Source organism: Zophobas morio, unplaced genomic scaffold (assembly GCF_036711695.1).
Source record: "Zophobas morio isolate AGI-343-1 ecotype UQ-CSIRO unplaced genomic scaffold, CSIRO_AGI_Zmor_V1 ptg000021l, whole genome shotgun sequence".
Classification (NCBI taxonomy): Eukaryota; Metazoa; Arthropoda; class Insecta; order Coleoptera; family Tenebrionidae; genus Zophobas; species Zophobas morio.
This window is the reverse complement of record NW_026972126.1, coordinates 15701701-15724776: the sequence shown is the minus strand read 5'-3', so window position 1 is coordinate 15724776 and position 23076 is coordinate 15701701. Positions and strand designations below refer to the sequence as shown.

Below are 23076 nucleotides of genomic sequence, written 5' to 3'. Positions count from 1 at the left end.
GCGAAAAAACCAGTTATATTTAAAAATCTAGAACTCCACCATTTTTAAAAGTGTAAAAATTGAACAAGGTTTAAACTCCTATATTTTTAATAATATTTTCGAACTTGTCTTGTGGGTTTTTTGGAAAACTGTTTGGATAAATCTCCACAAATTTTGTGTCAAAATGAATTTCTAAAGTGTTATAAAATACAGGGTGTCTTATTTGAGTAATATATAAACTGACAACTTGCAAGTTCAAACACTGAATAAATAAGTTAAAATACTCTTGAAATTTTTATGTTTGTCGAGGCAAAATAACTAAAAAATAAAAATTTTTGTGCGAAGTTCCAGATCTCCATCTTTAAATATGGCGTAATTGCGAATTCATAAATATGACAATTTTTTGTACATAAAATTGCGAATATGTTGAAACTGTTCATTTTATCTAAATCAAACTAATAATGTTATAACGAACAACAGAAAAATCACTAAATTCTCGGTCATAATAAATATTTTGCTCAAAAAATTTGCATGGCATTTTTTTTTCTTTCAGTAAAAATTTAAAATTGTAAAAATATACAATATATATTGCGTTAAAAAAGTGTAACTATAGTGTGCAACTTTCAAACGAGACACCCTTTATCTTTGAAAATTTTAAATGGTAGGCATAAATGAGTTCTATCAGGTTGTATTAAAAAAAAATCAATAAAACTATTAGGGAATGCCAGATCATTGGCACACCCTTGTATATGCACTTGCATCGACAACATAGATTTGAGAACATTAACCAAAAAAATTAGATTTGTTGCCGAAAAGTATCATCAGGAGTGCGTCAAGGAAGCTATTTAAGGCCAATATTGCTTCTTTTTTATATATATAAACGATTTAAAGCACTATTTTACTTATTGTAATTACTTATTATGCGTAGGAGATTTAAAACTATTTTTGAAAATTGAATATGCAACTGATTATACAGGGTGACTCATTAAGCGAGTGGTCTACCATATCTCATTAATCATTAATGAAAAAAAAAAGATTAAAACTATATGATTCTTTGACTACCATAAACTAAAACTATTTTCAATTATACAGAGTGTTCTGTTCTTGAGGCGTAAAACGTACATAACTAAGAAAGAAAAGGGCGGATGGGTGGGGCTAGTAGTTGCTAAGATACTGATTTTGTCAAATAACATATTTTCAGAGAAAATAAAGGGTGGGTGGGCGGGGCTAGTACTTGCCAAGATGCGACTGATTTTGGCAAAGGACCTACGCTTTCAGAAAATAAACGGTGGGTGGGCGGAGCTAGTACTCGCCAAGAGAAGACGGATTTTGGAAAAGAACCTACTCTTTAAGGAAATAAAGGGCGGGTGGGCGGGGCTAGTACTTGCCAAGATAGGATTGATTTTGGGAAAGGACCTACACTATAAGAAAATAAAGGGCGGGTGGACTGGTCTAGTACTGATTTTGGCCAAGGGGCATATTTATTGTATTTTTTGTTTTCTTTGTTTTGATATGTCTATAGGTCTCTTAAAACCCTTAAAATCGCAAAAAACCTATGAAGTTTAGATATCGAAAATACTTCACAAAAAACATCAGAGTAAGATACAACAATTTAATAGGGGTATTCTATTTGAAAAAAAAAAGTGAGATATCGATATTTGAAAGTTATAATAGTTTTGATTTTTTTCTAAACCCTCTGTGTTAAGACTCAATTTAATTTGAACTACAAAATATTGTAACACAGATTTTAAAAATAACTTATTGCGTTTTTTTTGTGACACATCATTCCATTGTTAAAAAATTTCAAGAAAATTAGAATAATGTGGCAACGTCGCATCGGAAAATCAATAATAAAGTACGGTTTTACAGAATAGGAAGCGGCCAATGAGAATATTTAAAAATATATAAGGTGTTCTATTTAATAAAAAATATATAACAATTATAATTTGAGTGCTGCAGAACATTGATATATCGATGGCTCACCCTGTATTTCCATTTAAATGAGAAATTGTTTATATTTAAAAATCCACAGCCATCATTTTGAAGAGAGGTATGGAATTTTGCACAACAATCTAGTATAAAAATTCAACAAAGTTTAAACTTATTTATACAGGGTGATTAAATTCACAAATTATTAAGTTCTCATATTTTCCAAATGGGACACCCTGTATTTTATATTTTCGAATTTGTCTTTAAATAAGCTTTCTGCTGATAGTGGGTTTGTTAAGAACTGTTTGAATTAATATCAAGAAATTTGGCGTCAAAAGAAAGAAAAATTTCTGAGGTCAGCTCGAAAATTTTTTACAGTTTTTATATTTTATTTTTTTGCATAAAAATGCGAGTATGTTGAAACTGTTCATTTTATCTAAACAAAGCAATAATATTATAAACAACGGAAAAATAACCAAATTTTCGATCACAATAAATTTCTTGCCCAAAAAAATTTTATATTTTTTTCTCTCTTACGGAAGAATTTAATAGATTATTGGCACACCCTGTATATGCACTTGTATAGACATCATAGATTTGAGAACATTAACCAAAAAATCATACATTTGTTGCCGAAAAGTATCATCAGGAGTGCGTCAAGGAAGCCATTTAAGGCCAATATTGTTTTTTCTTCATATAAACAATTTAAAACAGTGTTTTAGCCATTGCAATTACTTATTATGCATACAAGATTTAAAGGTATTTTTGACAATTGAATATGCAACTGATCATACAGCTATATGATTCTTTGAGTACCATAAACTAAAATTATTTTCAATTATACAGAGTGTTCTGTTCTTGAGGCGTAAAACGTACTTAACTGTAATATGCCAAGTGTTTATAACAATTTTTAAAACATTACATTTTCAAATATCGATATTTAATTTGGGTGGGCGGGTGGGGCTAGTAGTTGTTATGATAAAGGTGATTTTGTCAAATGACTTACTTTCTGAGAAAATAAAAGGCGGGTGGGCGTTACTAGTACTTGCCAATATAAGACTGATTTTGGCAAAGGACCTACTCTCTAAGAAAAAAAGGGCGGGTGGGCGGGGCTAGTATTTGCTATGATAACACTGATTTTGGCAAATGAACTACTCTCTGAGAAAATAAAGGGCGGGTGGGCGGGGCTAGTAATTGCTAAGAATATTTTATACAGTGAAAATCGCAAAAAACTTATTAACTGTAAATGTAGAAAATAAAAACCAGAGTAAGAGGCAGCAACAAAATACAGATGTTCTATTTGAAAAAACTGAAATATCGATATTTGAAAATTGCGATATTTTTGTTTTTGTGTTAAGATTCAATTTAATTTAGACCACAAAATGTTGTGACACAGATTTTAAAAATAACCTTATTGCATTTCTTTCGTGACCCATTCCATTACTAAAACATGTAAAGAAAATTAGAATAATGTGGCAACGTCGCATCGGAATCTCAAAAATAAAGTACGGATTTAAAGTTTAGGATGCGACCAATGAAAAAAAAAAAAAATAGCGTTGATAGCGGGTTTGTTAACTATTTGGACTAATCTCATCAAATTTCTGAAGTCAACTCGAAAATGTCAAAATACAGGGTGTCACATTTGAGTAATACGAGAAATCTGACAATTTGCAAGTTTAAACACTTTGAATAAATATGTTACAACTGTGTTGAAATTTTATATGTTTATCGGAGCAAAGTAACTAAAAATTTAAAAATAAAAATTGTAAATGGTAATTTTTAAATGCGACAGCGTTGTGATTTTTTAAATATTACCATTTTTTAAATTTTATTTTTTTTGTCTTAAAAAATATACAGGATGTAACATTTAAAAAAATACAATATATATATATACATTATATTTACAGGCACACAGTCGAAATTTACTAGAAAATATCTTGGTAACTTTTAGAGGGTACTCAAAAAATTATTGATATTTTTGAAAATTTGACTATAGAAATCCTGAATAAAATCTAAGGAAGATATTTCGACAAACTGATTCGAAACGCATAATGTGTTGATTGTCCTGGACCAAGATTTTCGAAAAATTCGGTTTGAAAATTATTTTTTTTTAATATTTTGAAATATGTCATATTTCATTTTATCGATTTTGGATAGATTGTTAGAATTTTCGAAAAAATGAAGCCGAAAATAACTCACATAACACAAAATGTACAGGAAAACGTCTTTATAATTTTCAGAGGGCGCTCAAAACAGTATAAAAAAAATTCATAGGGTAGATATACAAAGAAAAATTGATATTTTTTGAAAACTAACTACAGAAATCTTGCAAAAAATCTGGGGAAGATATTTCGACGAACTGATTCGAAACGCATAATGGGTTGATGGTCCTGGATCAAAATTTTCGAAAAATTCGGTTTCAAAATGTCATATTTCATTTTGTGTGTAATTTTCAAACGAAATACCATGTTTTTTTTTAATAATTTTAAATGGTAGCCCTAAAGGAGTTACACATATCAGATTATGAAATCAACGAAATTACTTTTTTAAAAGTAAAAGGTTAACAGTTGGTCGTTTCTACTTAGTACAGGATGTATGAAAAAAGTGGACGAAAATTTTACTGTGGAAACTATTTAATTTCGAAAATAATTCGCTCCATATTTTTTCGTGATCGAAAATTTTCTGGCATAGAAATGGAACCTCTTAAAAAAGTGCAATTTTTAGAGAAACAATAAAAATTAAATTTTTTGATACACTCTTATGAAGGAAAATATATCAATTAAAGATTTGAAATTTACTGAAAAGTACTGACATTGCCTTACATGCATTTATAGCGACTTTTCATACCACATGTCTTCGGCAATCTTCGGTAGACGTAGATAGTTCTTCGGAAACCACGGAACCTCTGGAAGTGGTAAACACCACAAGATATTTATCTCGGTTGATCTCGTATCAAATTAATCAAAATCGCTCTAGTGCTTTCAACCATTTTAATTAAAAATCACTTTCCATACCGCTTTTTTAGAGCGTACTTTTCCGTTTCATGGCGTTTTCAGGCGAACGAAAAATACGTGTCAAATCATTTTCAAAATAATTTTTTCAGAAAATTCTAGGAGTGAAAATCACGAATAAATACAATTTCTTTCCGATATTTTTCCATGATTTTTTTCGCTCGTTAAAACGATTCGATGCGCTGCTGCATCCAATTTATTGCAGACGCAACACTGAAGAACATTTGCTTCAAAATTAGGTTAATTAGTTGGTTAATAATGACACAACCAGATAAATAATCGCAGTGATTGGAATCAACAAACGGAACTTAAGATCATTGGCACTCGATAAAAAAATAGCGAGAGAGTTATTATCGCAATTGAAGCCTTGTTAGTCGAAGGAAACAAAAATGAAGCAACAAACATAAATTTTAATTGTTGCAAACCCCCCATCCGACTTTCTCTTAATTATCACGAGCCCGCATTCGAAAAAAAATCAAATTCGTTACATCAAACAGATGCATCGAGAAGTGTATCACAAACTAAAAATTCACTTTTGTAAAAAGTGTGTTAACAAAACAAAACGGAATGCAATCGAACAGGCGCTTTCTAAAGGAATAAAAATTATCTTTTTTTATTATTAGTGTTATTAATGTTATTATTTTTGGTCTTGGGGAAATTTCACCTTGTTAGACTTCCTCGTGTGTAACTCGTGCTGAAAAAGGACATCCATTTTTTATAAAATTCGTTACAGTACCCCCAAAACCCGCATGACTCCTCACCTACTCTCCAGATTGCACTTAGCTGTCGATTTAATTGCCCCGTTATATTCCAACACAATAAACATATTCAATCCATTAGCCTTAGCGGTAACCAGAACTAGAATGAACAACTAACAACTCTAAACTGGAACGACCATCTGATTTTTCCCTCTTCCAGATATGGGTCGCTCCATGATCGCTCTGTTCAGCCTGGCCTTTGTCGCCGTCTTCGCCGCCTTCTGCACGGGAGTGACGGGCTGTTGGAGGAGGTCCCCCAGCAACATAACGGCCACCGCAATCCTTATGCTGTTGGCATGTAAGAGAATTTTAAAAAATGTGTTCAGTCGTCGACCTTTGTCAGGCTTCATTTGCCACATTACGATTCAGTCAATCAAACCCAGAGTACGGTGGTAGAGATGATTATTATTCTGGGTGTTGGCGCTGATTGTATGCCGCGAGTTGATTTTATTATTTGACAGTGACATTTGTAACTACCAATCTTAAAACGTAAATTACACTAGTTTTATATGAATCAAATCAGCGACTATAAACCGTTCAGGTCGTTTTTAGTGTGCCATGGTGCAACAAAAATGACTTTTTTGAGAAAATTCCGTCAATTTACACCAAAATTAAAAGTCCCATCTTACTTCCTGTAGCCAAAATTACAAAAAATGTCATAACCTAACTTTCTTGGGTCCTTAAATTGACATGACTAAGAATTTGATCAGGTTCGGCAACATCACTGCATGAAAATTTCCAAAATTGGCTCTTATGTCAGGAAGTGGATCTAATCACAACAGCAAACACAAAACAAAACTGGCATTCATCTTTCGTGAACTTTGCAGACAATGTCGTTCCTTATCTCAGTAATTGAGTAGTCAGAACAAAAATATGTAAATAATATCTTGAACAGTTATGATGGATGTGGTGTTCATTCTTCGTAGTACGCCACTGGCTCGTCTCTATTGACGGTTTTTGTAGTAAATCGTGTCACGGTGTTTAGATTTTTAATTGTGAATGGTCTAAAGTTGCGCAAGAAATAGATCGATGCGATGGTGTGAAGGAAGCACACTTCATGGGTTCTTTGTAAAATTGATTATATTATTTTTATTGAATTGACTATTCTGAAGCAATAGTGAATAAATAAACGAGGAAGTGGGAAGGAAAAGTGTGGAAAAAATTGGCATATCGAGTAATTATCGGTACTTTGTTGTAATTATTGCTATCAGCTAATTCAAAGGTTTCACTTATGAAGGTGATTTAAGTGGTTTTATGGCGTATGACCGGAAATTTGCTGCTTGAGTGACTGATATAGTCTAATGTGGATTTTTTCAGGAAGTAACTATAATTACAACTGTGTATAATTGCAGTAATTAAGTCATCGACGTACTGTTTAACGCAGAAAATATCGTTTTGAATAAATGTCGAGTTTGAATTGTAGGAGAAAGGTTTCACTTTTCGCCGTGACAAAATAGATTTAATAGTATGTTAAAAGTAATTGTGTTTCAAATGAATATTTTTGTCACTGATCTACAATAGTTGCTTGAGAGTTTCAACAGGATGGTGGTGCACCTCATTGTCTACATTCTAACTTAACATAGTAAAATTACCCAAATTGAGACTACATCAAAGCGAAAACAGCTTAATAGTAATTTTATTTTCGGTCATCATTTTGAACGCTTGTATGATTTTTTTTTAAGATTTCTTTATGGCTTTTGTATTAATTGAGCATAAAAAATAATGTGGTGACGTCACCTATAAATTTTTCTGGGTAAATCGTGTATAAATAATTATTTTTTTGCCTTAGATTAGAGTTGGCCATGGAAATATTTGCATTTTAATGAAAGACATGACAAATATTGCCGTGGCCAACTCTAATCTAAAAACTTTTCGATTCCTCGTTATATGGGGAAGAATGTAGCTTAAGTTAAGGCAAATGAAGAAAATTGAGATTATCGAGAAAGATTACAAAAATTATAAGGAAAAAGAAAAAACCAAAAGAAGAAAATATGGTGAAAGATCACTCAATGGGAAATAGATAGGAATGAAAGGAAAAGCTAAAGAGGACAAAAACTAGCAGAAGAGGGAAAAGCAAAGGACAAGGAAAATTCGAACACGACCTTACCTAATTAGCTAATTTAATTGGATATGTTAGGTGGCAGAAAGAGAAAAGAAGAAAGGAAGAGCTAAAGGAAGAATAATGGGGGTAAAAGAAGACAGGATAATGATATGTATCATCAGAATAAAAAGAAACAAATGGCACTTTAGCACGGTATCTAGTAAAAACATGGCCACAAGAAAGAAAAAATAAAAGACAAAATAGAAATAAAAGAACGAAGAATAGGCAATATAGAAGATGGTGGAAAAAGATGATCCAGCGATAAAAGTGAAAGTAATAAAGGAAAGCAACTGTCGGAATTAGTCGAAGAGAGCAGATGGGATATTTCTCACTCTACAAAAGAACATATAATTAACCCCGCCCACCCACCCCGCCTTCATTTCAGTGATTCATTTTATCTAGTCTGAAGGAAAGGTGGATCTTATTATACTCAACAAAAGTAAAATCGTGGGCGGGGATAGTACCTGCTAAGATAAGACCTATTTTGCCCAATAACATACCCTCTAAGAAAAGAGAAAGTGGGTGGAGGTTACATGTTGCCTGTTTTTCTTAATATACGCAGTCATTTTTTCACAACAAAAATTTACAACATATGAGTACGTATATTACGAAAAAAGGTATAAGATAAGCCCCGCCCACCCGCCCTCTCTCAGTCGTGATGATTTTTTTTACTCGTCGTAAGTCGTGGACGGAGTTTAATTGCAAAATCCTTGTTTTCTACGAGAAATTGCTATGTGAAATATGTTCTTAAGTAAACGTGTCCGTCTCGATCTCAATGTGGCTTTAATTTTTAATCCATATACATAGCATTTTTTGAACAACACGATGCTCAAAAACATGTCTTGCATCGTAATTTCTTGTAGAGAAATAAGGATTTTGCAATTAAGCTCCGCCCTCTTGGCCTCACGACGAATAAAAAAATCATCACAATTGAGGTAGGGTGGGTGGGTGGGGCTTATATTTTGCCTTTGTTTTCTTAACATACGTAGTCATCTTTTTACAACAAAAATTTAAAACAGATGACTACGTATATTAAGAAAAAAAGGCATAATACAGAGGTGTAATAAAACTCGATACAGACAGACTTAGGACAGACAGCAGAGAGACGCAAACGGAAAACAAAGAAAAGGACCGGATAAAATGACAGTTAAAAAGGGGTAGAAAGAAAAAATCGTCATAAAGGGACCACAATACGACGACAAAAAAAATGACCAAAAAGGGCGACAAAATGGTGATAAAAAACATCGGTAAAAAGAGGGGACAAACAAATTCGACAAATAAGGGGATAAAAAATTGCGACGAAAAAAAGCTACAAAAAGAGCAACAAATACTGACGCAAAAAAAATTGGTCGAAAGTCATAAAGTTTCAAGGCGGATTCATATACAATATATACAAGTGTATGAATAGACAGGGTGATGAAAAAGTGGCGTATTTGCTTGAAAAAAATGGTTAAAAAATCTCTGAACTAAATTTTTGAAAATATTAAACTTACCTTCGTAATTCTAATGTGAATTTATTTGAAAATCTAAACCTAAAATTCCGATAAAAATTGTGAAAAATGACATCTGCCAGCAGTGGTAAAATGCGACGTTGTGAATTATATTCTGTAAATTATTGTTAAATTATGAATAATTAATTGTTTAACTGTCTATTAGACAATGCAGTTCATTAAAACAAATCAGAATTACGAAGTTACTTTTTCAACTTTGCCTTTAAATATTTTGAAAAGTTTGGTACAAAACGATTGTGATAGAAATCAAGGTGGATTCATAAACCACGAATACAGGAGCAGATTAGTTTATAAAATTTGGATCACCTGTACTATGTAAAATGATGAGGGGACGTCATCAAATTGTTAGTCGACACGATATTGTAACTTATATATAAAATTTGTCACCAATTGGTCCAGTAGTTTCGGACACTATCTGTGTAATAAAACTCGACACAGACAAACATAGAACATACAACAGAGAGACGGAAATGGAAAACAAAAAAAAGGACTCGACAAAAAGACATAAAAATATATAACAAAAATTTGAGTTAAAAAAGCCAGTAAAAAGGAGGTAAAAAAACGCCATATGAAGGAACCACAAATAAGGAGGCAGAAAATTGCGACGAAAAAAGCTACAACAAAAGCGACCAAAAATGGTAACCAAAAAAAAAACAACAAAAAACGATAAAAAAAATACGCGAAAATATTAAACTTAACTTTAGTAAAGAAGAAAATATGGTGAAAGATCACTCAATGGGAAATGAGCAGGAAGGAAAGGAAAAGCTAAAGATAGGCAGAAATATATTCTAGTATCGTGACAAAGGATCAAAAACTAGCAGAAGAGGGAAACGCAAAGGCCAAGAAAAATTCGAACACGACCTTACCTAATTAGCTAATTTAATTGGATATGTTAGAGGGCAGAAAGAGAGAAGAAGAAAGGAACTCAACAAAAATAAAATCGTTAGAATGAGAATAGAGTGAGTGGGCGGGGATAGTACCTGCTAAGATAAGACTGATTGGTAAATGACATACTCGCTAAAAAATGGGTGGGGGGCGGGGCTAGTACTTGATGGCATACCCTCTAAAAAACTAAAGGGTGGATGGGCGGGGCGAGTACTTTCTAAGATAAGGTGTGGGAATTAGTCGAAGAGCGAAGATGGGAGATCTTGAGTGGAAATAAAACTTTTTTTAACAGCCTACGTTCTCTTAGTTCCTATTTCCACTTTACAAAAGAACATAAAATTAAAATTTGACACCAATCGGCCTAGGAGTTTCGGATATTATCTACAGATAAAACTGATTTTGGCGAATGACATATCCTCTAAAAAAAGAGAGGGTGGGTGGGCGGGGTTAGTAGTTGCTAATAAGACTGATTTTGGCAAATGGCAGATGAATACGTATATTACGACAAAAAGCATAATATAAGCCCCGCCCACCCGCCCTATCTCAATCGTGATGATTTTTTTTAGCCGTCGTAAGTCGTGGGCGGAGTTTAATTACAAAATCCTTGTTTTCCTAAGAGAAATTGCTATGTGAAATATGCTCTGGAGTAATCGTGTCCGTCTCGATTTCAATGTGGCTTTAATTTTTAATATACATAGTATTTTTTGAACACGATGCTCAAAAACATGTCTTACATCGTAATTTCTTGTAGAGAAATGAGGATTTTGCAATTAAACTCCGCCCTCTTGGCACACAACGAATAAAAAAAATCATCACAGTTGAGATAGGGTGGGTGGGTGGGTCATCTTTTCACAACAAAAATATAAAACAGATGACTACGTATACTAAGAAAAAAAGGCATAATATAAGCCCCGCCCATCCGCCCTGTCTCAATAGTGATGATTATTTTTACCCGTCGTTAAGTCGTGAAAAATTGTTATGTGAAATATGTTTTTGAGTAATCGTTGTTTAAAGCAAATTATATGGATTAAGTAAAAAAAAGCCTAAAAATAAGCCCCATTCATTCGTCTCGATCTCAATCTGGCTTCAATTTTTACTTAATGTATATAGCATTCCTTGGACAACACGATACTCAAAAACATGGGAATTTCTTGCAGAGAAATAAGGATTTTGCAATTAAGCTCCGCCCTCTTGGCTCACGACGAATAAAAAAATCATCACAATTGGAGTAGGGTGGGTGGGTGGGGCTTATATTTTGCCTGTTTTTCTTAATATACGTAGTCATCTTTTCACGACAAAAATATAAAACAGATGACTACGTATGTTAAGAAAAAAAGGCACAATACACACGTGTAATAAAACTCGATACAGACAGACATAGGACAGACAACAGAGACGGAAACGGAAAACCAAAAAAAAGGACGAGACAAAATGACAGTAAAAAAGGGGTAGAGAAAAAAATCGACATAATAAGAGGACAAAAAAAAAGATGAAAAAGGCGACAAAAATGGTGATAAAAAACATCGGTAAACGAGGAGACAAACGAATTCGACAAACGGGGACAAAAAAACACGTCAAAAAAAGACGACCAAAGAAAAGCGACAAAAAGACAACAGAAAAATACGTGATAGAAAAGAAACGACAAATAAGGGGATAAAAAAAGAACAACAAAAAAGCGACAAAAAAATTGTCGAAAAAAGGCTAAAAAAATTGGTCGAAAGTTATAAATTGTGATTCGGATTTGCTCGATGGCTCTGCAGAACTCAAAAAAAAAATAGTTAAAAAAATCTCTGAACCAAATTTTTGAAAATATTAAACTTAACTTCGGTATTCTGGTATGGTTTAATATGAATTTAATTCTAAAATTCCGATACATCTGTCAAGAGTATTCAAAAATGACGTTGTGGATTGTATTTTAGTAAATTATTATTTAATAACTAATTGTTTAACTGTCTATTAGACAATGGAAAATATTAAAACAAATCAGAATTACGAAGTTAATTCTTCAACTTTGACGTTTGATATTTTCAAAAGTTTAGTGCAGGTCTTTTTAACCATTTTTTTTCCAGTTCTTCAAAGCCTTCTTAATGACGTACCATGAAGCACATACGTCATTTTTTCATCACCCTGTAGTAATGTATAACTTTGAAATAATATTAATATAAAAACAAATTTTGGAGGCTTTCACGGTCGGAATCAATACATGATCGTTTTCCGGGTTGGAACCGTGTAAATTGAGTTTTTGGGCTCAACGTTTCGCACACTTTCGTAAATGGTATCTTCAGGAGCGGCGTTAAGAATAAGGCAAAAAAAACTCAGGTTCCACGATCATGTAATATAAAAACTGTTGAAATGACGTCACCAAATTGTTGGATGGGGTGATTAGGCAAATTTTGGTTAGGACAAACGGCAGACGGACGGACGGAAACGCAAAACCTATTGTTTCGTACACTAGGGGTCATGATACCTCCAGAAAACATGAAACTCGCTCGGAAAGCAAAAACGTAGGGAAAAATTATAAAAATGCAAACCAACTTGATCACTTTTCCAGTTTAATTCATAAATTTTCCCGGATTTTCAGTGAAAAAAAAAACAAATTTGAAACTGGCAACAGATTTTATTTAGTTTTCTTAAAAAGTAGCAGAATTAATTAATCACCAGGATTTTCAAAAAAAAAAAAGTATAAATGTCAAATTATATCATTTATTTAATACGAAATGGACCATTAATCATTAGATTCTTCTATCGCCAAGATATGAATCTTACTGTTATAATAAACAGTTTTATTAGTTTATGGGCCGTAAATACTGTTAATGATTGAAGCAAATTTTTGGGGTGGCAATTCTGAATTATTGGCAGCAATGTTGGCATATCAGTTCACAGTTGTCAATTTTGACATAAGCGCACCTGAAAACCAATGAGCCGATTGCAGCTAGTGAATTGGTGCCCAAAATTTGAATTTGATATTAAATTTTAAATACATTGCCAACTTGACAAAAAATCATCACAAACATATTGTGGCCCACCAAAACATTGTTTTCAGTCATCTGAAATGAAAATGCTACGTTTTTTTTTGTTGCTTAGTTTTTTGTTGCATTAACCCTTTCAAGATCACACATTTATATTTTTGGCAGTGTTACTGTGACTTTTCTTTTTTTCCCTATGTACGTAACCAACAAGGGTCTATTTAGTAAGCATGTCAAGCCATGGCCAACTAGTCTAAAGATTTTAAGATTTACCTAACGTCATTTTCGTAGCAATTTGGTAATTAACTGTGAACAACGGGGAAAATAATTTCCAAAAAATTTTAAAACGGATATTATTTGAATAGGAAAAATTGCTGGCTTCTGGAGACTTTTATGCAAATTTATAATCTGAAGCAATTTTCGCACAAGATCTTCAAATAACCGTGAAAAACGATAAAATAATTTAGTTATTCAGTCTTATCTTGGTAAATACTAAATTTGCAAAAATCAGTCTTATTTTAAGAAGTACGAGCTACTGTCACAAAATAAGTAACTTAACCTAACTTTATTTTCGTCCTCTACTAAAATTTCGTAGTCATGCGATGTTGGTGTTTAAAAAAAGTTCTTCAAATATTTATAACTTCCTAGAAAAGTTAAATTAAATAGATTTAAAGGTTTTCCAAGCTGCAGGTTTTGAGTCTTGAGAACGTTATCAAGTTTGCGTTGGTTTTACTCTGAATCGTAAGCTAAGCAAGTATTGGATAGGGTCCACGTTCATGTTTTCTCGACGTTTCATGACCCCTAGAGTACGAAAAAGTAGGTCTCGCTTTTTTATACTCGTACATCTTTTCAACCAGTCTCACATGTGTAAACTGGGGGTCTTGGATTGGTAAATAACAATCATCTACGATTTTTGAGCTCTCTAGTATTACAGAAACAGCGAAAGCCAATCTCACTTTTTTCCGTGCACTCATAATTTACTAAAATAGAGTGATTTGTACGTTTGGTAACAAATTTCACTTTCAGCTAATAATTAGCCTGGAGGTATGTTTATTGTTGTTGTTTTGTTATTATTTTTTTAACACAAGTATGGCACAAAACGACTATGTATCAAACTTAGAAATCACACGAAAAGGCGAAATAGTGAAACATTAACAGTTAATAAAGTGGTGAGGTCATTAGGTTACACCAAAAGATCACCTTTCTGACCTTTTAGTGACCTGTGTCGGTAAAATCAGCTGAAATCTCTATATTCAAACACTTAACTTAATAAAATTATAAATTTCACATACTTGCTATAATCTTTGTAGTCAAAAATAAATTACACACAATTAGCCATTGCGAAAGTACTTCGCACACGTGCTGTAATAGCTCTTTTATCCACCTCTGAAACAAACGCAAAAGCACGATCCTTCTTTGAATCCACTTTGGAACAGATGGCTCAATATAGATAAACAATATACAAAAGCTCTTCTTCTATAAGACTAGACTTCAAGCCAATTACGCTTCCTCGGAATCCCTTTCATTCGCTTATACACGAATCCGAGCACAATTTTCGGAATTCCACACCACAGATAATACATTATTACGGTTTCGGCGCCGATTCTCGTCATTCTTTTTGCTCTGAATCGCCTCGTTTCAGGTCTGCTGAGTGCCGGCGGGATGGGCCTATGGCACGGCGTCGAATACTACGAGAAAGAAAAAGTCGTCGGCGAGGAATTTTATCAGCAGTGGAGCAACGTAAGTCGAGATCGAAAATGATCACGGTCTGGGGATTAATAGCGCATTTTGAGCACGAGCGGCCGGCTCGAGGGCTGTTGTTCGCGAGTCGCATTAAACCCCAGACCGTCAAGTAGCGATCATTCTCGATCTTTGAGCACTGTTTGTGATCTTAAACGTCTAGATCCTGCAAGAGAATACCGAGTTTATGTACGACTGGAGTTTCGTGTTGGGCTGGTTGGGCGTTTTCACATCGTTGGCTGCCTCTTTCATGTTCTTCTTTGGTTCTTGTTGCCTGAGCAACGAGAAAGAGAAGGAGCAGTTGAACAACGTACAGTACATTATGCCAGGTTTGTAATGGAGTGTTTATTTCGTAGGTACTGCGTGACAATACCAGAGTCAACTATGACTGGAGTTACATGATTGCCTGGGTTGGGGTGGGATGGTCGTTGGTTGCTGCCATCCTGTTTTCTGGAGCCGCCATGTGTCTGCGGGGCGAAAGGGAACGGGAAGAAGCTATCAACATGCAGTACTTAATGCCTGGTAACTTTCGGGGTTCATTCTCATGGGAATGGTGGTTTTCTGAAGGAGAAATAGAATGCGGAAAATCGTAGATGGAAAGCTTACGAGATGAATTACAATTGTTTTACGAGTGCGTGTTAATAATATACTAGACAAGACTAGTCATTTACAAAGCTCACTTCCGTAAAATTGGTACCGTCTTTCATATTTATGTAATTATATTGTCGCTTATGTTAAGTTCTTGGCATTTGTATGTCAAGCATGACACACTTCACAGCCACCATGGGTCTGTTCACTGTTGTAAAAATAAAATGAATGAGTTGGCCTTGCCTATCACCACTGCCCCCAAATTTGACGTAAATCAGCTGACAGAACAATGTGGTGACAGTTATGCAGTAGCACCAACTATGAAACTAACGTCACGGCCAACTGTAATTCGTTTCATTTTCGATCACATATGTTCTAGATGGGTCGATCGAAAGTGAATAATCTTTAACTCCGACATACTTTTCTTGACCTCTCATCATAGTTTGCCAATATCTTTCACAACTGTCATTGTGAAACGGATTGATATTCAGGAAATTAATCTTCGTTACAAAATATTGAATGTTAATATGTGAAATAATTTAACATATGACTGTAATAAAAGCACTAACAATCGCTAAAAATGAGTCAGGGGTACTGTAGATGGAAATAATACTCCGAACGGGGCTGCTTCGGATCCTAGGGAGGCGGCGACGCTTCCGGTTCCAAGTTTTTGTTTTTTATAAACACTCTATATATTAAAATTTGATTTAGTTGCTACCACATTAAAGGGCGTAGTTCCCTTTATTTATCCTTCCACAAAATATTGTAATAATGTATCTAATAACTAATGAGTTATCGAGGACCGCGCACTTAGTGACATACCTGTATATCAATATAATGAAAAAAAAAAGTCGTCCAGTCAGCTATGGAATTATTTTTTTTTAACTGTGGTGGCAGTACTGTTGTGACGTTTTGCCAACATAATTTAATAAAACATGGCTGGATAGACTTTTTCGATCATGGCATTTTATGTTTTAAATTCTTTGCTGCTTTATTTGAATTGTCTGGTTTTTTTTTTGAATACTGGATGATTTTTTAAATTTCTAATTTAGTGACCCCAGACTACAAAAGAAATTTGGTCGAAAAGTGGGTCGTTCTTTGTGCTTTGCAATCACAGTTTATTTTTGAAAATACGATGCGACGTTGCCGCGGTGTTCCAATTTTCTTGAAATTTTTTAGCAAGGGTAGGGTTCACAAAAAAAATCACAGAAGGGTTATTTTTAAAACCTATGTTGGAGCATTTTGTGAGAAATGAGAATAAGATTAAATTTCTATATACAGAGTGTTTTAAAAAAATGTTTTAATTATTACAATTTTCAACTATTTATATTAAAGTTTTTTCAAATGGAACAGCATATATTTTATTACTGCATCTTATTGTATTTTTTGTTTTCTCCTTTTTGCTGGGTATTTTCAATAAAGTGATAATTACTGTGATTTTCTTACTTTGTTAATAACGATCCAATAACAAAATACATGTTCCATTTGAAAAAACTTGAATAACGATTTTTGAAGATTGTAAAGTTTTATTTTTTATAAACACTCTGTACACTAAAATTTGATTTCGTTAATACCACAACAAACCGCCTACCTTTATTTATCCTTCCACAAAATATTGTAAAAATGTGAGTAATAATTAGTGAGATATTGAGGACCGCGTGCTTAGTGACTCATCCTGTATATCAATATGATCGGAAAAAAAAAACGTCGTCTAGTCAGCCATGAAATTATTTTTTTTAAACTGTGTTGGCAGTACTGTTGTTTTCCATTGAAGTTACCTATCAGTTTGACATTTGTATTGTCAGTGTAATAAACCCATGGCTGACTATACTTTTTTCTATCATGACATTTTATGTTTTAAATTCTTTACCGCGTTACTTGAATTTTTTTGTTTTTTTTTTAAATACCGGGTGATTTTTTACATTTCTAATCTAGTCACCCAAGAATTTGTTGACAAAAGAAATTTGGCCAAAAAGTAGGTCGTTCTTAAGCTTTACAACCACATTTTATTTTTGAAATTACGATGCGACGTTGGCACGGTGTTCCAATTTTCTTGAATTTTTTAGCAATGGAAGGGTTCGCAAAAAAATCACAGAAGGATTATTTTTAAAATCTATGTTAGAGCATTTTGTGGAAAGATGTGAATGAGAATAAAATTTCATATACAGTGTTTATAAAAAATTTTTAATTACTGCAATTTTCAAATTTCTATATTTCAGTTTTTTCAAATGGAACAGCCTATATTTTAACACTGCATCTTATTCCATTTTTTGTTCTATTTTTTGCTGGGTATTTTCTGTATTTAAAATTGAAATTACTGCGATTTTTTACTTTTTACAGTAACAAAATATAGGTGTCCCATTTGAAAAAACTGAAATATCGATATTTGGAGACTGTAAAGTTTTACTTTTTTTTATAAACACTCTGTATATTAAAATTTGATTTAGTTGACACCACAACAAAGCTAGGACGTTTATTTATCCTTCCACAAAATATTGTAATAATGTGTCTAATAATAAATAAGATATGGAGGACCGAGCGCTTAGTGACGCACCCTATATATCAATATGATCGAAAAGAAAAAAACGTGGTCTAGTCAGCCATGGATTTTTTTTAACTGTGCTGGCAGTTGGCAGTACTGTTTACTCAAAAATTAAAAAACCACAACCTGTTGAATTAAGTTGGTACCGAATAAAATTCCTCTAGGGCTTATTTTAACACTGGCAAGTTGGTAGTACAAAAAACTTCAAATTTTAAATTTCATGTCCAAAAAGTCAAAATAGAATAAAGAAAAACAACGTGTTTTGAATGAAAACCAAAATCATCCTAACCTCATTTTTTTTTTAAAGTACATCTTGGTACCAAAAATCTTCCTAGACAATGTTGTCGCTGTTCTGTTCCATTGAAGTTACTTGTCAGTTTGACATTTGTATTGTCAGTGTAATAAACACATAACCTCAAAAAAAAAACAGCTTTCATAGTGCAATTTTACTAACATAATTAAAAAATAATTCCATGGCTTACCAGATTTTCGAATGTTTTAAATTCTTTGCCGCATTTGTTTTTTTTTGTTTTTTTAATACCGAAAACTAGATCAGAAATTTTGAAAAATCACCCGATACAAAGGTTTACACAAAAAATCGCAATCATTTTGTATTTTATTTTGTAGTAACAATAAAGGGAAATCTTTGTATACAAAGTGTTTATAAAAAAATTCAAAAGATATCATTGTCGAATAGTTATCTCAGTTTTTCACATAAACAAACACCCTGTAAAAACAAATATATAGCTCACTAGACTTTTTTTGATCATGCCATTTTATGTTTGCCACATTATTTGAGTTTCTTATTATTTTTTTTTTTAATATCGGGTGATTTTTAAATTTCTAACATAATCACCCAAGAATTTGTTGACAAAAGAAATTCGGCCGAAAAGTAGGTCGCAACTTGATTTGCGAAAATTAAAACACAGCACAATTTAGGTTATGTTAAAAACGACATTGTCACAATGCAAGTTTTATGTTCTAAGGTACGACCTACGTAATTTTACAATTAAAGGTTACAAAAAAAAACGCAATCATTTTTCTTTATAACATCTGTGTGATAATATTTTGTGGATGGATAAATAACTGAATTGTTACAAAGTGTTCAAAAATTCAAAAGATATCATTCTCGAATAGTCATATCTCAGCTTTTTCACATAAACACCCTGTATTTGGCTTTTTTTTAAAGAGACGCACACACATAGCGACAGAAAGAGAATAAAAAAAAAACAGCAAGATAGAATAGTAAAATACCGAGGTCTTTTTGAAAAATCAAAAAGGTCGATGTTCGAAAATTATAATTTTAGATTTTTTTTTATAAGCACTGCATATAAGGACGTTATTGCAATTTTTTGTAGATATTTTTGTTTTGCCCAAAAAAAGTAGGGTATTCAAATTAACAAAATATGTATAATACCGATCACAGTATAAGAAAAAAAAAATGGTCTCTGAGGAGATCGAACCCGTGTTTCGCGTTCATTGGTCCGAATCGCTCGTCACAATGCCATTCAATCGTAACATTCGAGTTTTATTTATACTGGTATAAAGTGTTCTGCCAAGGTTAAAAACTCAAAGTGGATTCATAAACCACAAGTACAGGGGTATGTTATTTTACTGAATTTTAATGGCGTCTACAAAGCAAAATATTGAGGTGACATAATAAAATTGTTGGTGGGGATGATTTGACAAATTTCATAATTTCATTCTGATTTTTTTTTCATATTGTTTGAGGATATAATTTTCAAATAAAAACCCTTAAATTTTGTGCTTGTGTATGTTTTGATATGTCATAGGTGACAATATAATTCATAAGACACTTTGATCACTTTTTTTTTTCTTTTTAACAAAAATTACTTATTACTTATTTTACCCATGGACCAGATCTCCCATAAAACTAATAGTTTTAAGACGTGGTAAACATTGATATTTAATAACGGGTGTTCAGTTGAAGAAGTTATCAAGTTTGCATTATTTTATATTGTTAATAAGTGTTAATTTTATTATACGAAAAAGTGAGGTTAACTCATACCATTCCGCTTTGTTAGCTGTCATCGTAGACACTTCACAAAAAATCAAAGCCGACTTAATAATTTTTCAATTGAATACACATATTGTACAAAAATTATAAACAAAATCAGGTGCTCGAATTTATCGTTATCGTTTTCCATCAAACTACTTTTACGAACCAAACACCAACTACAAGCCCGGAAAACCACCAGTTCTCCCCTATTAATTAATATTTTTTAATAATAATAACACAGGGTTTCTGTCAATAATTAATACCAACCCTGTTCCATGTTAAGTCATGATAATTTTCCGCTTCTCTAGCTTAGAGCTTCCGTCTCTTCTGTAGTTCTCCAATTAAACTTTCAATCTTTCTTCTCCCAAAAGCGTCATCTTCTAAGCGGCCACACCACGACGCTTCGACTTGTAATATATATCAAAGTTGAATGTGAATGCAATACGCATGACTTGTAATTAATAAAGAAAGTAATAACAAATCGACTAAAATCAGTAAAGCATTGTAAAATAAACAGACCTCAACTTTGAAACTTCTCGCCTGACACGAAATAACGCTTTTCAAATTCCAGTGTACCCCCAAAAGCAGCAATACGCCTATGCAGGATACCCCGTCCCGGCGCCCCAAGCCTACGCAGGACCATACTACACAGCAGGATCAGCCTACGGACCGTACAACTACTGAGAGGAACCACGAAAATAGACTGTCTTCCATTTTCTACAAACTAGGATTACGTTTTTGCGACTGGATTGCGCTTGACAATTCAGCGGTTAAATTCGTAACTCTACGTACTGTGGGTGAACGCCCATCTTGTTTGTAAATAGACGTTTAAAGTCATTTTTTAGAATAGGGACGACCGAGGCAGGTTGCCATATAGGGTTAGTTGGTATGAGACGTATTCTGAATCGCTTATTTGTGTAGAAGAAAGAAATAACCATCTAACATTCCCGCTGAATTTTTTTGTAGTTTAGACTTGCTAATGCAACAGGTTTTCATAATAAAAAAATTAATCATCACATGAAATGCTCAAACGTCGTCTAGTCGTTCTATGAACAATTCGCTAGATGGTATTGTGTATAGTCGGCTTAGTGAACTCCGGGTGCGTAGACATAGTGCGCAGTCCAGCAAGTCGGCTGTATATCTACTATCCTGTATGTGATTTACGTAAATTAATTAACCTAAAGTAACGACTGCCTAGACATCTTCACCAATCAGGAAACAGTATTTTTCATTAGTTTGTTCATTAACCAATCACGAATTAGTACTTCTGTTTTTAATTAATTAATTAATCGTTAGATAGCAACCTGTCGCGTCCCCTACATCAATTAACCACGATATTTAAATTGTTGTTGGATTTTATTGTAAATAATTCTGTGTTTATTTGATGTAGAATAATCTGCCATTGTTGCATCTACAAATTCTACCTATATACTAAATAAATAAATTTTAGTCACACGTATTAACTTTGGCTTCAGTCCAAATGATACCTGTATTATGACTGTATTGTTAGCGCGTAATTGTAAGTTCATATTTATATAATTATAAAATATTTGTATTTTTATATGTACTTACCATATTTTCTAGTTACTTTATAGACCTATTCTGCGTAAATTTGGAGGTTTTTGTTATCAAAAACGTTGAATAAATTCGTAAACTGTAGTTATTTTATTTCTTGAGTGGAATAAAAAAGAGAGCTCACCCAGTGTAGATACGTATATACATAAAAATTGATCACATTAAAATCACAACTCATCTTTCTTGGATTTTCTTTTTGCTTCTCCTTTGTCTCCTTTCAATGTTTCTTTCAAACAAGAACTGTCTTGACCCTTCAAGGCTCTATCTTCACATAAGTACTTCTTCAGACTCTCTTTACCCTGATGGTTGAAGTACCAATTTTCTATGTCGCCCTCGTTTTGCTCCAGCAGAGTTTCGCACTATTACAATTAAAAACGTTATTAGTGACGTCATCGACTTTTTGGAGGGGGAATTAATTACAGTGAAGCATCAATTCTTATTTTTCTCTATAACGAAGTCTCACCACGTGCAGTAAAATTTTTATTACACAGCAATGATAATAAATATGAAACAAAATTTACTATGTGGTTAAATTTTATTACACTTGATGGCAATATCTATAAAATGGAGATGAAATTTATTGTGTGGTCGAATAAAATCAACAATGTTAGCATATTTATTGATTATTCATTACCTGTGTTTTCATGTTGGTGACTTCCACGCTGGGCTTATCCCACAATTCGTACGGGATCCCCAACTCCACCTTCACCCCCTTATCCACCAACCCATGCAAAGTCTGGAACGTCTGGCTCATCCCCTTGGCAAACCTAGTGCTATCTTCACGCTCCTTGTGTATATTGTACTCCAAAATCCGGTCGCAAACCCCTTCCAAAGACTCCACTAACCTCAGCTCCGACTTCTTGTACTCTTTCTTCTTTTTCGGTTTGACATCGTCCACTTCGTACCCCGTTTCTATGACCTCACTAGTCTTCCCCGTCTCCTCGAGTCGACTTTCCAATTCTATCGCCAATATTTTACAAACTGGAAGCAAAAACAAAATTATAACCTCACTTTTTTCTAGAAGTTTCGGCGTTAACCTTCACAGTTGTTGGCGTATTTTACCCCTTCATCTTCTTCGGTTATCGTGAGGACTTTGGAGAAACACGAGATTAGAATAATGAGGCAAATGTGAGGTATGTACATTCTGGAGGAGTTCTAGTGTTGGCAGGATTACAGTCGGTCTTCGTCTAACCTCAAACATGAAAATGTTCAGAATTGTGTTGCAACGTGATAATGTGGAAGACCACGATTGGTTCTTCGGAAAATTGAATTAATGGATAAAATATTGATAATGGAGGTGTCACGTATGCTAATGAGGCACATTATGGGTTATGAAATTGTTGTTAAAGTTGTAATGACATTACTTGAATACAACTAAAAAGTTATAATTATGACGTTTATCGATACATGGCGTTGTTTAAATTTTGCTAGTTCGACACAATTGGTCACTTTTGAATTTAGCGCCGTTGTG

At 33.3% G+C, this 23076-nt stretch overlaps 2 protein-coding genes across 3 annotated transcripts in view; one reads left to right on the top strand and one right to left on the bottom strand.

Moving 5' to 3' along the window:
• LOC135132908 (transmembrane protein 178B) overlaps positions 1 to 21689 on the top strand; it is a 63260-nt gene extending 41571 nt beyond the window's left edge. Inside the window, exons 4-7 of one of the 2 annotated variants that reach the window (XM_064061126.1) lie at positions 5838 to 5975; positions 14783 to 14880; positions 15044 to 15209; positions 20602 to 21689. In XM_064061126.1, coding sequence (XP_063917196.1) covers positions 5838 to 5975; positions 14783 to 14880; positions 15044 to 15209; positions 20602 to 20714 — 515 coding nt within the window. In that variant the 3' untranslated portion in view covers positions 20715 to 21689. Of the gene's footprint in view, positions 1 to 5837; positions 5976 to 14782; positions 14881 to 15043; positions 15210 to 15236; positions 15403 to 20601 lie in introns of both variants that reach the window. The other variant, XM_064061125.1, reaches the window with a different exon arrangement.
• LOC135132910 (protein canopy 4) lies at positions 21673 to 22969 on the bottom strand. The gene is made up of 3 exons (XM_064061127.1): positions 22643 to 22969; positions 22240 to 22586; positions 21673 to 21964 (listed from the first exon to the last, which is right to left on the bottom strand). Exons 1-3 carry the CDS (start codon positions 22746 to 22748, stop codon positions 21773 to 21775), a joined length of 645 nt encoding a protein of 214 aa, XP_063917197.1. The 5' UTR covers positions 22749 to 22969; the 3' UTR covers positions 21673 to 21772.
• Between the last annotated feature and the right edge of the window lie 107 nt (positions 22970 to 23076).